The 19,948-nt window shown below is 28.9% G+C and overlaps 5 protein-coding genes across 13 annotated transcripts in view; 2 read left to right on the top strand and 3 right to left on the bottom strand.

Moving 5' to 3' along the window:
• LOC117154063 (uncharacterized) overlaps positions 1 to 6,057 on the bottom strand; it is a 31,692-nt gene extending 25,635 nt beyond the window's left edge. Inside the window, exon 1 of the mRNA XM_033328707.2 lies at positions 5,780 to 6,057. The gene's annotated coding sequence lies outside the window, so the exon portion shown is untranslated. The remainder of the gene's footprint in view (positions 1 to 5,779) is intronic.
• A 1,924-nt stretch (positions 6,058 to 7,981) lies between these two features.
• Positions 7,982 to 11,246, top strand: LOC117154245 (tRNA (carboxymethyluridine(34)-5-O)-methyltransferase ALKBH8). Of its 8 annotated transcripts, none has more exons than XM_076628057.1 (9): positions 8,112 to 8,372; positions 8,767 to 8,865; positions 8,938 to 9,048; positions 9,118 to 9,349; positions 9,487 to 9,609; positions 9,697 to 9,894; positions 9,972 to 10,357; positions 10,443 to 10,598; positions 10,670 to 11,246. In XM_076628057.1, the coding sequence occupies exons 2-9, from the start codon at positions 8,857 to 8,859 to the stop codon at positions 11,222 to 11,224; spliced, it is 1,770 nt and encodes a 589-aa protein (XP_076484172.1). In that variant the 5' UTR covers positions 8,112 to 8,372; positions 8,767 to 8,856; the 3' UTR covers positions 11,225 to 11,246. The 8 variants fall into 8 exon arrangements, with proteins under 8 accessions (XP_033184977.1, XP_033184978.1, XP_076484172.1 ...); XM_076628056.1 differs by lacking the exon at positions 8,112 to 8,372 and adding an exon at positions 8,429 to 8,559; XM_076628058.1 differs by lacking the exon at positions 8,112 to 8,372 and adding an exon at positions 8,497 to 8,511.
• A 78-nt stretch (positions 11,247 to 11,324) lies between these two features.
• LOC117154248 (high mobility group protein B1-like 1) lies at positions 11,325 to 14,510 on the bottom strand. Of its 2 annotated transcripts, none has more exons than XM_076628060.1 (7): positions 14,487 to 14,510; positions 13,231 to 13,313; positions 12,785 to 12,959; positions 12,521 to 12,639; positions 12,299 to 12,441; positions 12,067 to 12,241; positions 11,325 to 11,991 (listed from the first exon to the last, which is right to left on the bottom strand). In XM_076628060.1, exons 3-7 carry the CDS (start codon positions 12,891 to 12,893, stop codon positions 11,929 to 11,931), a joined length of 609 nt encoding a protein of 202 aa, XP_076484175.1. In that variant the 5' UTR covers positions 12,894 to 12,959; positions 13,231 to 13,313; positions 14,487 to 14,510; the 3' UTR covers positions 11,325 to 11,928. The 2 variants fall into 2 exon arrangements, with proteins under 2 accessions (XP_076484175.1, XP_033184983.1); XM_033329092.2 differs by lacking the exon at positions 14,487 to 14,510 and adding an exon at positions 14,037 to 14,383.
• A 178-nt stretch (positions 14,511 to 14,688) lies between these two features.
• Positions 14,689 to 17,606, top strand: Rrp45 (exosome complex component Rrp45). The gene is made up of 9 exons (XM_076628059.1): positions 14,689 to 15,433; positions 15,496 to 15,590; positions 15,789 to 16,011; positions 16,208 to 16,425; positions 16,506 to 16,733; positions 16,814 to 16,947; positions 17,050 to 17,132; positions 17,213 to 17,336; positions 17,418 to 17,606. The coding sequence occupies exons 1-9, from the start codon at positions 15,368 to 15,370 to the stop codon at positions 17,477 to 17,479; spliced, it is 1,233 nt and encodes a 410-aa protein (XP_076484174.1). The 5' UTR covers positions 14,689 to 15,367; the 3' UTR covers positions 17,480 to 17,606.
• Positions 17,607 to 17,688: 82 nt separating this feature from the next.
• Sap30 (SIN3-associated polypeptide 30) lies at positions 17,689 to 19,491 on the bottom strand. The gene is made up of 3 exons (XM_033329096.2): positions 18,765 to 19,491; positions 18,026 to 18,253; positions 17,689 to 17,895 (listed from the first exon to the last, which is right to left on the bottom strand). The coding sequence occupies exons 1-3, from the start codon at positions 18,933 to 18,935 to the stop codon at positions 17,767 to 17,769; spliced, it is 528 nt and encodes a 175-aa protein (XP_033184987.1). The 5' UTR covers positions 18,936 to 19,491; the 3' UTR covers positions 17,689 to 17,766.
• Positions 19,492 to 19,948: the final 457 nt, after the last annotated feature.

Raw genomic sequence — 19,948 nt, 5'->3', positions numbered from 1 at the left:
CTTACAAATATTTAATATTAATTCGTCTTCTGTAAAAGAGAGCTGAAGAAATTTAATCGAACGTTGCTACCGCCACAAATTTTTTAATATAAATCGTCTTTCGAAAAGTTATAGAGCACGATCTATCTCGATCTCAACTCAATATTAATTAAACAACGAAACCCAATCTCAGAAACCGAGTCGCCAATAATCTATCATAGTGCTTGACGCTACTGTGATCAATTAATGAAGAAACGATATTAATTTCTTGCTAGCTACTAATGACATGACATTGACGAAGAACGAACGTCGTATATCAATGATAGGAAAGCGACGAAAAATATAAAGTACAAAGAACCGCATGAGAACTTCGGTATCGGGTAGCTTCATCTGATCCATTGCTTCCGCTTTTCTTCCTCGGTTGGAAGTGAGTAAGAGAAAGTAACAATCCTTTCACTCTTCAAATCGATAAAATATCCAATTTTAACGATGTTTCTGTGTAAATAGGCGTCGTTATACTACATTTTATTCAAATCTTATTCCTTCCGATCTCGTCCTCGCGCGAATACAAATTTCACGTGCCTAAATTGAAGTCTATTGTATTCTCGTAATTAAATCAATTACATTTCTGAATTACATTAGGATAATATCTTTGGTTAAAACATTGATTTTAATTATACTTCATTCTAGAGGTCAAGAATAAAAATTCTTGTTAATATCTCCCGTAATAGCTATCGACGAGTGATACTCGAAAGAGAAATTTCGTTTACGCCTAAATGTGCATACATTGTAGAATTAGAACTTAAGAGATTGGTTATTAATAACGTATCGAGACATAGTTAACAAAGAAAAATTGCTGTTTTGATAGGCGTGTGACGTGCACTGCGTCGACATACGGTAGAAACTGACAGAAAGCTAGTTAAACATTCAAGATGATATTTCTGCTATGTATCGCTTCGTCATTAGGTAAATTTCAAATAAGAATATCGTTATCCGGTTACCACTAGCATCGTCGTTTCACTCGATTGCTGCATATACCTATATTATATACATAATTAAATTAGAATTTACAAGTATGTTGGAAAAAGCTTAAACGAGTATTTTACTTCGTGCTATAACATATGCAAAAAAAGAAAAAGGAAGTGAAAGCTGAAATGACACTTTCATAAAATATTCTATATTCCTTTTGTCTCAAATTGTATATTTATATCTGCTATTCTTTCTAAACTATCTTCTATAGCAAAGAAATCTTTATACTACTACTATACTACTATATTTTATAATACTACTATACTATATAATACTATATACAAAAAGTGACTCGGATGCAAACTTAAAGTTTAGGGTGTACAATCCACCCTGTACACTTACACGATACTACGTAATACATAGTGTCACGTTCCTACTATTCCGCATAAAATACGTATTCTTCTCCATCATTAAAATTCAACCATAAGACGCCTGGCACCGTAGGATTAGATATCAACCGTATCTCTTACTCGAAGTATCCTAGCCGGATAACAGAAGATTCTGTTACATGAATTGTGTTTTCGTGTGGGACGAGAGTGCAATATTCGCAAAGAGAGCAGTGAACGTTCGCACGCAAAGTGCCGCACGCAGTCCTTGTAAAATGTAAATGGATCGTGGTCACGAGTAGACATCAAACGTTGCACGTGTTTATACGCAAATATCCGCGTGGTAATACGCCGCACGTGACAGCCGGCGTTAGAATGCAAACGATCTCGCGGAATGTCGATTTCCGATCAATCATTAATGCCTTCGAACGGAAAGCCGCAAAGTAGGTTGGCAAAAATGTTTTGCGAAACAGAAAAAAAAAATCGTTTTCTCGTTGTCGGACACGCGTCACACGGTTTCCTGACCTACTTCGAATCTTCAAAAGTATACGTGCAGTACGAACGAACAGAAATAGTAACGCGCAGCGGACTTCGCCTGTAGAATGATGTGTAAATCTATAAAACTTGCGATTCCTTATTTTTAGCTTTTGGAAAATAACTTTCGAGTCTAGATCAGCTTAACTATACCATAATTCATTATCGGCAAGCAGTAAACGTAAATAATAAATCGTAAAATTACGATTGCTGTAATATAAATAGCGCACAAAACCGATTCCTCAACTGTTTTGGGACCGATATAGAATTAAAATGATAATCTTGCAAGAGATGCGTGTAAGTACAGAAAAATTTTTCCAAATATTCTTAACGCGTAAGTCAGCGACGAAAATTAGGTTTCCACATAAACGACTTAATTTGCCTTCCCTGAACAACTGAACTCCTTGCCTGAGCAAAGATTAATTAAATTACTAATTATGTTAGAATCTCCTCGATTTTGGAATCTTTCCTTAGTTTTGGAAATTTATCTTGTTGATAACTTTATCTTGTCACTAACGGAACCAAGTATCTCTATTACGATAGCTTTTTGTCTGTCGTTATGTCGTAAATTAAATTATCCGAAATTCTGCGAATTATACCGTAAAAGGACTTACAAGATTTACGAAAGATACTTAAGTATCAAAGAATCTATGAAAATAGTAATACCACGGTGTTCACATTTCGAGTTAATTCATCGGGCGAAATATTTCGCAAACTGAGTCACAAAAGGGAACAAGAAACACCGTTCGCCCATTTATTCGTTGGTGAACGGTGTACAAAAGAAACGTTAATTAGCAAAAAAACATTCTATGATGCTAATTTCAACTAAATCCGAGTAGCTGGGTTTCACTTTGTAACGCGGCGCCGTAGCACACGGTAATGTATAACGCAATGTAAACGATGCCCCAATTATAATAAGGAACGTAAGCACGTGCTAGCAGAGCCATACACGCGTTCACGCAAATTGTGATGTACTTTCACTTGGATTTCGTTGAATACACCTGGTAGATACATGGAAAGATAAGCAAGCCGCAGTTACACCTTCCGCGCTTACAAACTTTAGAAGATATTATCTTTGTGTCAGAAAACCTTACTGTTTTTTTGGATTTTACGTTATTTAAAATCTTCCTTCTGAATTCTCCATTCGTCTAGTTTCTGTTAGAAATGTCTTCCAGATATTTTTATATAATGGAAATCTATCCAAGTGTTGTTACTACAGATTAGACAGCTTGGTTTCAAGGATATGGATTCTTGGTTCTCGGTTGTAAGTTAGAGGTTCGAGATTCCTAAAATGACAGACAATCGTATACAACAAAATATACATATATAAATACATATATAAATATTCATGTAACTTTATAGTAAAGAGGTTCAATTATTAGAAAACAGATTAGAAATGAAACAAAGGAGTAAGGTGAAAGTGTATGCGCGTCCTAAATTTCCTTGTAAAACGTTGCGCATCATTCATAACAATCAGGGGCAATGCTAGAAAAATATCAGTGATGTAATCACTGATTGATATTTATAAATGCATCCGCCAATGATTCATATGATTAAAAAAAAAACAGTTAAATGCTAATGCTGCAAAGACGAAGCGCGAGAATTTTAATCCCTTTTTATTTACTAATTCTCTTACAAGCCCTTTAAAATTTTTACATTTTTACACTGAGAATGATCATGACAAGCAATATATTTACAACAACGAATACGTATTTACGTAAGATCGTTAAAAGACAAATTTAACATGTTTCTCGATTTTCCATCTCTTTATATTATCAGCGTTATTTAAAATTGCTTAATCGATGATCGCGCACTTGCTTTGCAGTATAGACCGTTATGTTCGATCTTTATTACGGTACTTGTATTGTTATGACGAGCATTGCGATGGAATGTTGCTAGATATGTAAATTCAGTTTAAGGCAATTATTACACTGTATCGTGTACTGTACCAATGGCTATATCGTTATTATAATATCGTTATTAAACGAACTGGAATTACAACGAGCATTCGTCTGTGAATTACTGCTATCCAAATAGGAAAATTATATTTTTGTACTATGATTTTTTACAACTGAAGGGATCGAAACGAACTTTGCTCGTGTCCGTCTTTTTACATGAAAAGAAAATAATTTCAATAAGCGTATCTGTAATTCTATCGTATCAAAATTATATGCAAATATCTACAAATCATGTAGAATAAGGTTCCTATCTTGTATAGAAACAAAAGTGACTGAAGTTTAAATTAATTATAACAATAAATACAATTCAAACTTTCACCTACTGTGAATTAACATTGAAGAAATAATCTTAAACACAGGAAGTTTAGTGTGAATTTCTTTTCATTGGATGTTTAAAAAATGACGGTTTAATGAATATTCTTTGCAAATAACAACAGAACTTTCTCTGGTATGCAACAAATATGAAAGTGACACATTTTATGGTGGAATCTGGTCGCAAATTTGTAAACGTCAGGAAATTGCTGCAAGCTTTTGCAGCTCAGTTGCTACTCACAAATAAGTTTAACAAACTATTTAATTATTATTTAAAATGATAAACGACATTGCAGTGGCTATTATTCGTAATAAATACACTGCTCAATTAGATTATTCGATTAAAGTATTAAACCATGTTCAATTAAAGATAACGTTACCCGTTTTAAAAATACATGTCATAGATAAACGTAAATTCACCGCATATAATATTTTTCAGACATTTAACAAAATTTTACTGGATAAAGCCATCTTCTCAATTCTACAAATTTAAGAAGTCGCAGATTTGTTTCATCCATTAAATTTTGTACGCGCTATATTTTGGATATTTTATATATCTTCATACATTATGCACATTCTGTACATTTTTGCACTTTTAAATTTCCCATAAATGCATAAAAATTTGCAGTCTATTCGTTACATTCAAAAGCAAGAAAAATGTTCGGCTTTTCTCGACGTACCATAGCAGCACCTCCATGAAAAACATTTAAACGCAACTCAAAAAACTGATTGTGTGCGAATTTTCAACACAAAGGAAACCGAGGAATTACAGCAACTTACGGAAGTGTTTAAACACTTATCAAAGTAACTACAAACCTTCTATGGATATTTAAAATTTCATTAGCACTGTAACGATATCGGATTATCATGATTATATTAGCAAAACTTGAAACAAACGTGAAGATGTACATAAAAGCTACAAGGTATATACTGCAAGTATACGTTTCGCGGAGGTTACAAAAATATTTAAAAAATCAATTATCCATTATATGGAGAAACCGCGTTATTTAGTAGAATCGTCACTAATTCATCCTTAAATATATATCTGCAGTAAATATCTTGTAATTTCTACATAGATTTTCAGATCGGTTTCAAATTTCTCCCAATACAATCGCAACAGTGGAGTTCCAAAATCTTTTATATACAGAAATACGTACATACAAGTTTTCTATTGAAAATGTTCAAATATACCGCTGGCCATAAGTGTTAGGATACTTATTGACGCTTAAAATATAAACTTACTGCTTTGCGCTACTTTCATTTTATAGTTATTGTATTATAAATCTGTTATCTCATTTAAACCATACACGAGTCCTATAAAATAAAATACGAAATATGAGATAAAATAAAATTTCTTAGAATTTTCCAACAAGTATAACCAGTAGGTATTTTAAAACACTTATCGTCGACGGTGTACATGAGCCACTGTACACGACTTCTCAAACCAGGAAACGAGCGTATAGGAAACGATCTTAAAGAAGTTGATTATATAAAGGTACCTATCTACCTACCAAAAGCGAATTATCGCGTTTAAGAAACTGTTCTAAGCTTATTGTTAATTATAAGGGTGACTGAGGTATACGTTTAGGACAATGACGACCGCGGATGGGCCGAGCCGCGAGAAGAGGGTGGTTTACTCACCGATGGTGCGTCGTTGACGACGTCGACGTTGATTAGAGACGATCAATGTGAGAACTCGTTGGCGTCGCGATGCACGCCGTTCAACATTCCTTTCAGCTTGCCTTGGAGTAACTGGACGCCAAAGCGGTTTCCCTCTCTCGAATCGCATCGACTTCTTTACATTCTACTCCAGCCTCGATCATGGCTTTCACTTCATCCGTCGAGGAAATGGTGAACCATGATCTCGCGGCGACGTTCGCACGCGACGTTGTTGGTCCAGCGACGACGAGACCGCGCAGCTCCGACGAATCTGGATAGAACATGATCCGCGTAACGCTTCGCTTTTATGGGGACTGAGATGCATTTCTAATTACATGCTAGCAGACGACGAGGACTGTGAAAGACGAAAGTAGTCGGACGAGGCAACATTTTCTGCAATCTTGTAAAAAGTAATCGGATCGCGAGGAAGATTATACAGATGGAAATCTTTTGAGTTTTAATATCCTTTCGACCTCGTGAAAGACAATTCTGAAAGATTTCAATTGTACTTTAAATCCGATATATTCTCATCTATTATGGCATGAGAAAGGAAAATTAATGGGAATCTTTTTTACAATTTTATGAAGAGTAATTGGATTGCCAAGAAGATTATCTGGTTGCAAACCTTTTGAATTTTAATATTTTTTAATCTCCTCAAAGACAATTCGAAAATGTTTAAACTACTTTAAATCTGATATATTCTCTCTCTCTCTCCGTCTCTCCTCTCCCTCGCCCTCTTTCGCTCAGCTATTACAAAATGAAAAAGAAGAATTAGGAATTGAAACTGTGTTCAGATGAAACATAAAGAGTTATTAAGAAGGTATTTTTTTTTTAAGAAAGAGATGACAATTGTATTTATCATATAACAGATGCTTTAATGAATGCCTGACGTTCGGAAAGATTTATAACGATACGATAAATAATAGTAATAATAACGATGATTGATATAGTACTTACAATAAATTATTTACCACTGAACGTTCAAAATATAAATTTCTGAATAATTTGGGAGACGAACATCAGAAAAAAAAGAGATATTACAAACCTTGAAAATAAAAGAGAAAAGATTAATGTGATAAAATGAAAAAATAAATACAGTAATAGTAATTATATATATCGTAAATAGTAATAATATAGTACAATAATAAAATAAATTTTGACATGTGAGACATAACTCATTAATTATAAATAAAGTTTATAAAATTGTATCAGTTCATTTGATAAAATTTCTTAATATGAATTATTTAATAATTTCTGCAATTAGAGGACATTATAATCGAAGTAACATATATTTGACACAATAAGTTTCCCTTTCAAACGCGTTTCACACATTTAGAAAATAAGCATTCTAATACAAATATTTGAAGACAAAAATCAAAGTTACTGTGTCGACATCTATGCCCATTTTCTTCTAGGAAACATTACAAAATTGTTTCAGCTGTTAATATAGAATACTTATTTAAATTGCTGAACGAACTAAATGGGATCATCTAAATATCTAACCTATGTATTATTGTATGAAAAAACTTCTCAGGACGAAGCTACATTATTTCAAAAGCCACATACAATGGTGGAAATAGCATTTTCTTATCATCATTTTTTTACGGAATTTAAAGGCCATCAATATTTTTTTTAATAAAATCGTATATTTATTTTTCGATATCCTAATAGAGTATGAAAAAACAAATTCAATGATATACCTTACCATTCCTATCATCTAATCTTGAAATATTACGTTTGATATGTACTTATGTATGTATATTCAATTATGTTCAATAGGCAGGTAGCAAAATTAAAGAATCCAAATTTTTCAGCTCTAAGACCGAATCTTTTAACTCTTGAAAACTCGAATGACAGTTTACAATCCAAAGTGTTAATTAAAATTGCTTTTATCTAAATATTCTCTCTGGTTTCATAGTTATAAACAGGCTTTTAAAATCGTCCAATCCATGGACAACGAAACATTATAACCACCTAGCGGTGAAAAGGTGAAACTAATTTCTTTATGACAAAATTAAAATATGAAATTTCTTAATTTATAAGGCGAATTCTTGAACTGCTCAAGAATGAAATTAAACCTTTAACTCCTAGAAATCAGAATATTATACCGTTATCCTAATTAATTAAATTAAATAAGTAATTAATTTATTAAGTACAATTAGTGCAAAGTGCCCTATTTTGAGCATGATAGCACCATCTATCAATGTAAAAGTTTACTTTTTATTAGCACATATTACTGATTCATCGGTAATCAAAATAAAGAACCAGGGTGAATATTTAGATAAAAGTAATTTTAATTAATTCTTTGAATTCTAGAATATTATTTGAGCCTTCAGAAGTTAAAATCCTGTTTAGAAGCCTTGAAATTTGAATATGAATACACTTCGGACGTCGATATCTCGATTAAATGATAATCATCAGTTATATTTTGACAACTTCATTATTTACTTAATAAGAAGAAGAAAATTTAATTATATTCTTATTTGACATATTTTTATGTATTTCATTTTGAACATGACATGTATGAAGTTATCGATTTGTTTATAAAGCTTTCTGCACATTTATAAGTACATATGTACGTTTATCCACATCTTTTACAGAAATCTGTGTGTGTGTGTATATCTTACGATAAAATTATTTTATATTCTTGAGCACATGCACAGTACTTCAAGAAGAATTTTACTACTTGAATGTTACATGAAGTTACATATTTAGTTAGTGCACAGAACAATCTATTGACATTTAATATATAGACAAACTAAGTAAATTAATGCTATCTATTTAATTATAAAAAGATATAATTTTATTTTACTTATCAAATTCAAAGTACTCAAAAAATACTGATCTATAAATATTCGTCTGTATATTTATTTACTTTATTTTTTAATTTAATTATTCGTAAATAGAAAATATTGTATGAAATAAAATTTTAATGTACATCTATTACATTGATTTTTTAATGTTCCTAGATAAACTGAAAATATAGAAAAGTATGCAGTAACTAAAAATGTTATTACGTAGGGAAAATATTTATGTATATGTAATAAAAGAACATACAAATGAATATAGTATGTAATAATATAAACATGCATATATTTTAAGGAAATTTATAAAATATAATTCAATATGGTTTAATATAGTTAAAAATAATGGAAGAGAAACTGAACAAGAAGAGCCACCGTAAGCAACGACGAGCATATCATAGACTTCTTAAGGATATGGATATTAAATGCTGTGATAATCCTACACAGGTTAGTATTCATTTATGTAATTTATTCATTATAATATTAGGAATATGTTTTCATTTTAATATATTACAGTACATAATGATTTGTAATGCGGGATTAGTGACTGGTTTACAAAGAAAAACATTACAAGATGTCATAGATCCATTTGTTGACTTATATGATTTAATAATGCCACTAAACAAGTCATATTGTTTTATTAAATTTTATTCAGTAGAAGTTGCTACATATGTACACAATAAAATTAATGGTAACATTAAAATTAATGGACAAAGTACACCACTGTATGCAACATTTACAGAATCAGGTATATAATTTATCTTGAAATCTGTATAGAATTTATTGTATTTTCTTATAATACTAATTATTAATTAAAATCTATACTCACCCATACAAAATATAAAAATTAAATTTTTATATTTTTAAATTATGAATTTGTTTTAGTCCCTGATTTAAATTATTGTGGGTGGTCTTCAAATCTTCCTCCTGGACTTAAACTAATAGAAAATTTTATCACTGAAAAAGAAGAAGAAATGTTATTAAGTACAATTAATTGGTCTAATGAAGGTAACAAAAATCTTGTTACTTTAATAAAAGAACATTACAAATTATCAAATTATGTAAATTTAACTGCAATATAAATCTCTTTTTCAGAATCGTCAGAATTAAAACATAGGAAAGTTAAACACTTTGGATATGAATTTCAATATAATTCAAATAAAGTAGATCCAGATAAACCTATTATACCTATACCTGAAAACTATCGATTTTTAAAAACGCTGTTCAAAAAATATCATGATGCTCCATATGAATATGATCAATTGACAATTAATCATTATTTACCTGGTCAAGGTATGTTTCACAAAGATTATCCTTTAACATACTTCATTTTTTCAAATAAATACAATAGTAATGTTTTAAATTTTAAGGTATTCCTCCACATATTGATACACATAGTGCGTTTGAAGATAGTATATTGTCATTATCATTGGGCTCAGCTTGCATAATGGATTTTAAACGAGAAAATGAAAAAGCTGCTGTCCTTTTGCCTGCTCGCTCATTGTTAATCATGTCAGGAGAAGCCCGTTATGCCTGGTCGCATGGAATTTGTCCTAGACATAATGACATAGTAAAATCTTCAAATGGAGTGACAACTCAACCACGAGGAACAAGAGTATCGTTTACATTCCGGAAAATACACAGGGGTGATTGTTGCTGTAATTTTCCAGAATATTGCGATACTAAACAGAATAACGCTACTACTCTGATCGATAATAAAATAGCTCTAGGAATAGAAAATTCTTATGTTCATGATGTATGTATTATAAATTACCATTTATGTGCGATTGTACTTATATTTAATGAGTTATTAAATAAGTTTGCAACTTTTTTATATGTAGGTTTATGATAAAATTTCAAATCATTTTGATGAAACAAGGCATAAACAATGGCCCAATGTAACCAAATTCCTTCAAACTTTAAATACAGGTGATATCTTATTAGATGTAGGATGCGGGAATGGTAAATATCTTTATCAAACTAAAGATATATTTAAGGTGTGTATTACACATCATTTAACTTTATATAATAACAAGCATAATATAAAAACAAACCCTCTATAATATAGGTTGGATGTGATAGAAGTTACAATTTAATGAAAATTTGTCGCAGTAAAGGTTTCGAAGTATCCCTATCTGACTGTTTATATTTACCTTATAAAGACAATAGTCTGGATGCAGTAATATGTATAGCTGTAATTCATCATCTTTCGACTCATGAGCGAAGGAAACAAGCCATTTCTGAATTAACAAGAATTCTTAGGCCAAATGGAAAATGTTTAATTTATGTATGGGCAAAAGAACAAGAAAAGGATTCTATTCAAACAGCTTACTTGCGATATAATTTAAGTAAAAAGGAAGACAATATTTCACATACACAAAAATTAACAGAATATGGTATAACATTACCTGTGCATGAAAATCGTACAAAATTTGTCTGTAAGGATATGCTTGTTCCATGGAAAAGAAAAGGAGGTGGCAACTTCCTTAGATATTATCATGTGTTTGAAGAAAATGAACTATCACAATTATGTTCGGAAGTGCCGAATCTTACAATAAACAAGGTGTATTATGATCAAGGGAATTGGTGTGTAATTTTATGCAAAAAAGATCAAATAAATTAATGAAATCAATTTTTAATCAGAATCATGTTAATCATCTTTTCACAATATTAGTAAAGAAATAATAAGTTTAAAAATATAACAAGAGTATAAGGATTATAAATGCTTTAAATGATTTTATCTTTATTGGAAAAAGAACAAAATACATGGAATATATGTTCTATACAGGGTTTTAGATATAAATAGTCCCTGATATCTAATTTTATCATTATAAACATGAATAATGCATAATTAGACAAGAAAAGTGCACTGTACAAAGCTCACTCTGCTTGACTTTTACTTGTATTGTGCTTCAATTGTGTATAACATATTTAATAGCAATAAAGATTATCATCCTTTAATAATAATAATAATGTTATTATTATCTGCATCATACTTTTCAGTATTATTACTATTGATATTAATGTTATTACTTGTATTAGATATCGTTTGTAAATATATTAGCACACCTTATTCACAAAAAATTATATTCAATTTGTCAAATAAATGAAAAAGAACAGTTGGTTTCAAATGCTATTTCCAAGAATTATAACCAAATTTGATAGCACATGATTTTTCTTCAGATTTGTTGATGTCAACAGTGTACGTAATATATACAACGATTGACAATACTAAACTATTAGTAAAATTGTTATACATTTTTAATTGGCGAGTGCTTGATTTAGGGCAAAGTACACTGTCCCTTCATTCTTAATAGATTGAGAAACTTATACAGGTCCAACTTCTTCTGGATCATAGTTTTTTACTCTTTTATTGTATGCAATAATTTCCTAAATAATTAGAAGTTCAAACATCTGTTAAAATTACATTTTAATATTAATAAAAATATTGAATAAGTTATTTACTCTTTCGTATCTGGCTCTATCCTCTTCTGCTATTGCCATATATTTTGATTTAGTTTGAAGATCTGTACTCATCCATAATTTACCCAGCTCTTTAGCAATATCACCAACTCCCATTTCTGGATGTAATTCTCTCATTTTTCCACGTAATTCTTGACAAAAATAGAAAAAGGCAGACCTAAAACGACACTTGTAAAAAATACATCAAACATCAATCAACATTGTAAACACATACAGTGCCCTTTTAGGTGCATCTTTGTCTCTGTATCGTTTTGTTCCTCTACGTGTTGGTCTCTCTGTTTCTTCATGACCTGTGTAATGTCTATCGTAATAATACATCTTTTTATTGCAATGCGCGCCATCTTCAAGATGGACAATCTAAAAATACAATGTAATTCCATTAACACATGTATATATATTCTTATTACATAAATTACTACTCATTTTATATACTTACCTCGTTTTTCACTGGGACTGCATTAATTATAAAATTCTTACTTTGAGTATTTGACCACTTTGCTTGATTGTTTGAAACACTGGACACATTTCCAGGCTTCATCACAGGTTCACCACATTCTAACAAATTAAACAAATAAACATATAAAAAGTCATAATTTAATTGTAAGTTTCTTGATGAATATCATATTTTTGTACCATTTTATTTATTTATAACAAAATTTTATTTAAATCTATATTTTATATAAATATAATACACTTTTACCTGGTGTCATATTTGTCTGACCAACAATCATCGTGTCTCTCATTCCAGAATTCAAGGAATTATCACCCGTTTTTGCAAGATAAACATTTTTTCTGTCATTTGATTCCATAACTGTATAAAATTCTTTATAATGTTTCGATCAAGAAATGAATGATTTATCCAAAGCCACAGTAATCTACAAATAACATTTTCTTTATATTTTATTGATTTGTTATTTTTAATCATTATAAAATAAAATTTGATAAAGAAATATGTAAAATATGAAATAGTAAATCAAAGTTTTAAATATATTATTTATAGTATAATTTATAAATCAAGTATCTTTTTTATTTGCATAAAAATAAGATGCAAATAAAAATACAATTCTTATACCAACTTTTTATATTATGTAGGACTAAAACATTTAAATATTTTATGATAGTGATTAGATATTAAATATTACTTACCACAAATATAGTTTACAGTAAGTATATAACAGATTGTTGTCATGTCCTTAATAAAACAGCATCATAGATGAATATTTCAAGTTCTGTAGAAATATAAAAATACACAAAATTGTTTAAAATATTATAAATTAAATTACATAAATTACATAATAATAATAAAACATAATGTTCTCTTTTGCTTTCTAATAAATTAGTTACTGATAGAACAATGTTATATGGAGAGATTTGTTTGATTTGTTATATTAATTACATGTTGCGCATAATTAATGTAAAATTTCGCAATTTGAAAAATTTTTGTTTATACAACTTTTATTGCCAAGAGAGAAAATTCAATTTTTATAAATATTGTAAATTATTATTTAAATATAAACAAATATAAACTACATTTTAAATAAATACAATTAGAATTTGTGATAAAAATTCTATTTAAATTATATGAACATCGAACTTTTTCATTATGATATAAACCGAAAAATGATATACATATACATATACATATACACACACATATATATATATCAAATACCTTGTAGAGAAACGAAATATTTTCAAATATGAGATGAATAAATATATGATTATCAAAAAATAACTGAGAAAATAATGAAATACTCAAATATATTAAAAATATATAAGTAACGAAAGAGGCGAATGTAACAGATATTTACCTACAGATGACGTACAAAGGCAATCGCTACTACAACAACACAATGTAAAAGCTATCTTACGACGATACACAACTTGAAAGAATGAAAAAGTAGCGAACGGAATATAGCTAGATACGCGATGTAGATGGTAATCAAACTTACCGATAATAACTGAAAGTAAACGTTACAAAAGGACTCGGGAAAGGTAATTATAGGCAACGCGAAATGTAACTTATTAAGCATCCATTCCACAGATCGGCCCTATCTATACGTATCTATCCGTACATATCACGCGTACCGTGATCAGCATTATATACGAAACGCGTATGATATCTAAATACAACTTTTACCAAACACACAGATTGAAATTTCTTGAAATTCGGGATATTCACGAATACGATATTCGCCAGTTATTGAACCATAGAATTCAGATTATTGACGACAAGACTCAACGTTAAAAACAGATCGTATAAACCAAGCTGATTGAAGCAGATATGACCGGGCATGGCCACTTGTGTGGTGTATATATACATATATAATACGCGCGAGCGCGTGCACTAATACATACATTTTTTAATACTATTTATTTTTACAAGACTTTAAACTTATTACCTTATTGTTAAACGTTTCGTTGTTCTATTTCGGCTTCTATTTCTAAAATCATGTTACAATTTCGAAGGAATTGAGAACAACAATTCTTTAATAAAGGAAGTATTAAGGGAAGTTCATACGTCGGACGATGATGTCAAATGTCATCAATACATATATTTTTTGACGATATCGATTGGAATAAAATATGTACGGGAACAAACATTAACTTAATGTATACTTTTTCTATATCGTTCTTAAATATTATAAAACGTCATTCGCATGATTAAACATTGGTTTAATTCTCGTTTAGAAAAATGTGCAAACTATATAAAATAAGATAAGTGTTGATAATTACATTCAATTTTTAAATATGTTTATAATAGATAGATATTTTCTGTATATAAACATTTTAAAAATGAAGTATACTTTCTATAATTAATTTAAAAAAATCTGTCACATGTAAATGGGTTTAATGTTTAGAGAAATTGGAATATAACTAACTTTTTAAAATTCATTTTTAATATCTTTCACGACTTAATAATAACATAAATTAATATCAACAAGCTCTTCAAAATTATCCTCTTATCATAATCTTGGTTTTAGAGCGACTACCTCGAAAATAGAATATCGAAATGCATGGATGCTATCATATAAAGCATCGATAGTAAAAAGTAGTTTGGGATAGTATTTAAAAATATTTACTTATTTTTTATTTGCAACTATTAATGGAAGAAAAATTAATTTATGTTACACGCACATTAATTAATCATAAATATAATTTGACGATGATAAGATAGTAAAATATAAAACTTATATGATAAATATGTAATATCGTTGATTTAAGGTTATATTTTTGTTCAACATTTTACACGTGTTTGATGGGTAAATAAATATTTTAAATCATGAAGGAAGTTCTGCTAACGAATTGTGAAAAGAACTTTGTAAATAAATCAGTGGAACAAGGCACAGTATGTATTTTTTAATATCTTATTGTATGTAAAAGTTTAAAATTGGTTAAAATGTGTTTTAGCGATTGGATGGCAGATGTTTATTTGAAGCACGACCTGCTAAAATTTATTTTGCATCCAATTGGGGTAGTTGTATGGTTTTGCTTGGTCAAACTAGGTAAGAACAAACTCAATAATGTAATATTTACTTAAAAGTATTATAGATACTATTAATATAATTTATTTCTTTGAATGTGTACAAATAAGAATATTTTTATATTAATATTATCTATAAATATTAGATACCTATAAATTTATGTATTTAATTTATATATAAGATGTTTTATGATATTGTAAAGTAATAATTTTATTATAGAGTTATAGCACAAGTAACATGTGATATTCAACAACCTAAGACTTCTCGTCCTAATGAAGGAATGCTACATATAAATGTTGAACTTAATCCAATGGCTGCACAGCATTTTGATGGTGGTAGACAATCTGAGATTTCAGTATTGATTAGCAGACAACTTGAAAAATGTTATCAAGATTCTAAATGTATAGATTTAGAATCCTTATGTATCATAGCTGATAAACAAGTAAGGAATATCGTCTTAAACACTTTGAACTTTTAATTACTTGAAATTAATCAAGATGTTAGTAGTAATTGTAACAGGATATATAAGAGTTAACAGTTATATGACAAATTCTATATATATTTGCATAAAATATTATTTTAATTACGTTTTATATTTGGATATTAATATGACATGAGATATTTTTTAATTAATACAGGTGTGGAATTTAAGGGTTGATGTTAACGTTATTAATCATGATGGAAATTTAATCGATTGTGCTTCCATTGCAACATTAGCTGCTCTCTCACATTTCCATAGGCCTGATGTAACTTCAAATGGTGAAGATATTATAGTTCATCCATTTTCTGAAAAAGACCCTTTACCTTTAACATTATATCATTATCCAGTGTGTGTCTCTTTTATAACATTTGAAAGGTTAATTATTTAAATTGTGTAATTATTTTAAATAACCCGTTCCAAGTAATAAAATTTGTTATAAAATTATATCTTCTTAGTGGAAGTACAGTTATGGATCCAACATATTTAGAAGAAAGAGTTGGTGTAGCTCAACTTACTCTTGGTATTAATTCGTATAGAGAACTTTGTAGTTTACATTTTAATTATTTGACAAAAACTATGACTGTTGAAGACGTGATATCAGCAGTTTCTAATTATGCAACAAATTATGCTGTTCAATTAGTGCAACAAATAAAAGAAGCAGTAAATTATGATGTAGAAACAAGGTAAAACTTTCATTTTTTAGTTATTTTATATCTTTTATTTCCCATATTAGATTATTTTCATTTTATAAATATATGTTTAGGTACAAGAAAGATAATCGTAATGTAAATCGCTTTAAAGAGTGCATAATTACAAAGAAGTTGACAACTATGAATAGTGAATGTATCAGTATTAAACTGCGTAAATGGGGTGAAATAGAAAAAATGGAATCTACTGGTAAATAATTCATTGATCATAACAGTATAGTGCAAAAGCAATGATACTAAACAACCATCTATTGTAATCTTACATACATTTGTATTTACTTTTGTTTTTAAGTTGACAGAGAGAAAGAGGAAGAAGATGAAAATTGTACGATTATAAAGCCTGGAGAAGGTTCTGCTGAGTTAATAACAAATACAGTAAATATCTATTCACTTAAAAGGTTACATTACAATTTAATATGGCTAATGTAATCAACATTTTAAAACTATTTCCATAGGGTATGTCATTTGGCGAAGGTGGACCTAATACATGGAATTTATCAGAATCCTCAGAAGAAGAAACAAACGATGTTGAAATTACTGCGGAGATAAAGAAAGAAGAAAATAAAATAGAAGATATAGGTATTTTATATAATTCATTTCTATGTATAACATTTTTGATAAATGGTTTATAAATAATTAATCGAACAATTATTGTTTTAGAATTAAGTGGAGACAGTGAAGAAGAAGCTATCGAAATGTTAGAAGTAAAGGATTTAATGTAATAAGTGAATACATAACAAATCAAAATTATATAAAAGTATAATTTAATCATTGTTTTATCTACTTATTATTAAATAGTATTTTTTTCAAATGACAAAGAAAATAAAAATGAATGGTATAAATAAGCAACATTTTATTATGTATTGTTATATTTCTAATATATATATTTTTTATACATAGCTCTTATAAAATACCTATGCCTATTAACAAGTAAAAATCCATACATATATTTTTGATCTTACTAATAAAATGTTATTACAGTAACAAAACTCATGAAATGAGGCCTAGGCTATGTCGTATCATTACTTAAACCATTCTTTTGATCCAATTTGTTGGCATTGGTTTTTACTGTGTAAATGAAAAAGCTTAATGCTTCTTTTTCAATTACAGGGATGGTCTTAAAATGCTTCATAAGAGTCTGGAAGGAAACAATATACATATTATAATATTTTAAATATTTTATATAAATTATTACAAGTACAATAAGTAGACATTCTCAAAAACATAATAATTTTTGTTTAAAATATATATTTTTGTTTAATACATACATCAGCTAATTGAGCTTTATTTAAACCTGGACGTGTAGAAACTTTATAATGCCTTTTATATCGCCTTAGTGTACCGACTTGTAATTGGAAAAGATCAACTTCAGGAAGATCATTATCCGTTTCACCTGAATCTTCTTCTGAATCCTTGCGTCTACGCTGCTGTTGTTGCTTAGATCTTGCACATTGTATCACTTGTTTATGATAATCACAAATATATATATGACGTGCCTAATGATAGACAAGATATATAATGACATGTTATTATCACTTAATCATTTATAACTACTTTTGATATTTAAAAATTTTTCTTTAAATGAACTATTCATAAAGTATTACAAAAGATTAAAAAAATATTAATAAAATATAAATACAAGATACAGTATTTATAAAAATACTGATACTACTATTTTTTTACTTTTTAAATTGTATGTATGACTTAGACTGCACATATTATTAGCACTTAAGAAAATTAATAGTAATATAGATGAATCATAACTGGTATATAAATTTACTTCCAAGACTTGTACCAGCATGACATTGTGACATGCTCAATAACTTTAATTTTTTATAAAGAATCTTAAAAAGAAAACTAAAATAATGCTATTTTACAAAAATAATGACTAAATCTTTCATGAATGACACATAACATCCAAAATTATAGAAAAGAAATCTTAAAATAAACTTAAAAGAAAATGACAAGTATATGTATTGTAACATAATTTGTAGTCATTAATCTTACCACTGGATCAAGATTAAGTTTTAATCGTCGTTGAGTTACAGTTTTTTGAATACGTTTGCTATAAGAAGCGTTGCCAGCTGGTCGAGTGCATCGTTCACCCTCATCTACAAGGCAACAAATTTGATCAGCAGCTCCTCTGGAATCTTCTTCACCGGTACTGAATCCATTCATTTTTTTTTATTCTTAACATCAACTAAATCAGTATGAAGAGTATTTAGAACTTTAACAACCTCGAGATTTTTTGGTGTACGTGTTTTGCGTCAAAAAACGGCGTGTCTGAGAGTAAAATATACTCGGCGATGCCTATTTTTCACAGTCATAATTTCCCGTTCAATTTCATTTGTTATCGATAGCTTTTCAAAGAAACTTATTCTTCAGTTGCCGGTATAAAAAGAATTTTATTTAATGTAACGATTCAAGCTCACAAATCGATAATTTAAATAGTAGAGTTTGCGTATTACGAAGACATCAATGTTAAACGATGTCGTATAATGTTTCACTTTCTTTCTCTCAAACAATTTAACATACGAAATATTTAAACGTATCTGTTACTGCAAATGCTTTGAAAATTTTGTTAGAAGACAAACATTTGACACCACACTTCCTCGCAATACGTCTATGTTTCTATAGAATTCTTTAAAATCCTATGTTACAGCACTTCACCGCGTTTTATTATTTACACATCTACATTGATTCATATGATACTACGTGAACTGAAGATACATATGTGCATGCATGTATAATATAAATATATAAATGGATATACATATACATGGACGACAAGGTTTAGCTTTAAGAAATCCCTATACAGCAAAAATCAGTTTTACCAACTATAAATTTTGTCATTGGCTCAAAATGAACAACTTGTAATTAATCATATAAATGTATATATTTCATAATCCGTATAGTATTTTATCAATATTTTATATTTTGCATTGTTATTATTACTTCTTGTTTGTTTTGAATTCATTTAGCTTTTCTATCAAATTCATATTTACTAAAAATATTTTCCAAAATAAATCATACGTTTATAGTCTGTGGGATAAGAAGAAAAGATAAAGATAACAAAAAGCAATATCTAATAAAAAAAATTATAAAGTTTTTGATTTGGAAAACTAGTTTCTTTTCTTTCACATGTTGCATGTTTATTATATATATATATGCATGTATGTATGAATAAAGCT

The sequence above is a fragment of the Bombus vancouverensis genome, chromosome 3 (genome assembly GCF_051014615.1).
Source record: "Bombus vancouverensis nearcticus chromosome 3, iyBomVanc1_principal, whole genome shotgun sequence".
NCBI classification, from domain to species: Eukaryota; Metazoa; Arthropoda; class Insecta; order Hymenoptera; family Apidae; genus Bombus; species Bombus vancouverensis.
The sequence above is the reverse complement of the archived record's forward strand: the minus strand, read 5'-3'. Positions and strand labels throughout refer to the sequence as shown.

Excerpts from the sequence above, each read along its gene's own strand:
- Sap30 (XM_033329096.2), bottom strand. The coding sequence starts at position 18,935 with ATGAATGGATTCAGTACCGGTGAAGAAGATTCCAGAGGAGCTGCTGAT. Across the intron at positions 18,254-18,764 it reads AACTTAATCTTGATCCAGTG|GCACGTCATATATATATTTG; the intron begins GTAAGATTAATG and ends GTCTATCATTAG. Across the intron at positions 17,896-18,025 it reads ATAAAGCTCAATTAGCTGAT|ACTCTTATGAAGCATTTTAA; the intron begins GTATGTATTAAA and ends GTTTCCTTCCAG.
- LOC117154245 (XM_033329082.2), top strand. The coding sequence starts at position 8,488 with ATGTTACATGAAGTTACATATTTA. Across the intron at positions 8,512-8,937 it reads TACATGAAGTTACATATTTA|TTAAAAATAATGGAAGAGAA; the intron begins GTTAGTGCACAG and ends GGTTTAATATAG. Across the intron at positions 10,599-10,669 it reads AAACTAAAGATATATTTAAG|GTTGGATGTGATAGAAGTTA; the intron begins GTGTGTATTACA and ends TCTATAATATAG.
- LOC117154248 (XM_076628060.1), bottom strand. The coding sequence starts at position 12,893 with ATGGAATCAAATGACAGAAAAAATGTTTATCTTGCAAAAACGGGTGAT. Across the intron at positions 12,640-12,784 it reads TCAGACAAATATGACACCAG|AATGTGGTGAACCTGTGATG; the intron begins GTAAAAGTGTAT and ends TTAATTTGTTAG. Across the intron at positions 11,992-12,066 it reads ATAGAGCCAGATACGAAAGA|GAAATTATTGCATACAATAA; the intron begins GTAAATAACTTA and ends CTAATTATTTAG.
- Rrp45 (XM_076628059.1), top strand. The coding sequence starts at position 15,368 with ATGAAGGAAGTTCTGCTAACGAATTGTGAAAAGAACTTTGTAAATAAA. Across the intron at positions 15,591-15,788 it reads GTTTTGCTTGGTCAAACTAG|AGTTATAGCACAAGTAACAT; the intron begins GTAAGAACAAAC and ends ATTTTATTATAG. Across the intron at positions 17,133-17,212 it reads CTGAGTTAATAACAAATACA|GGTATGTCATTTGGCGAAGG; the intron begins GTAAATATCTAT and ends CTATTTCCATAG.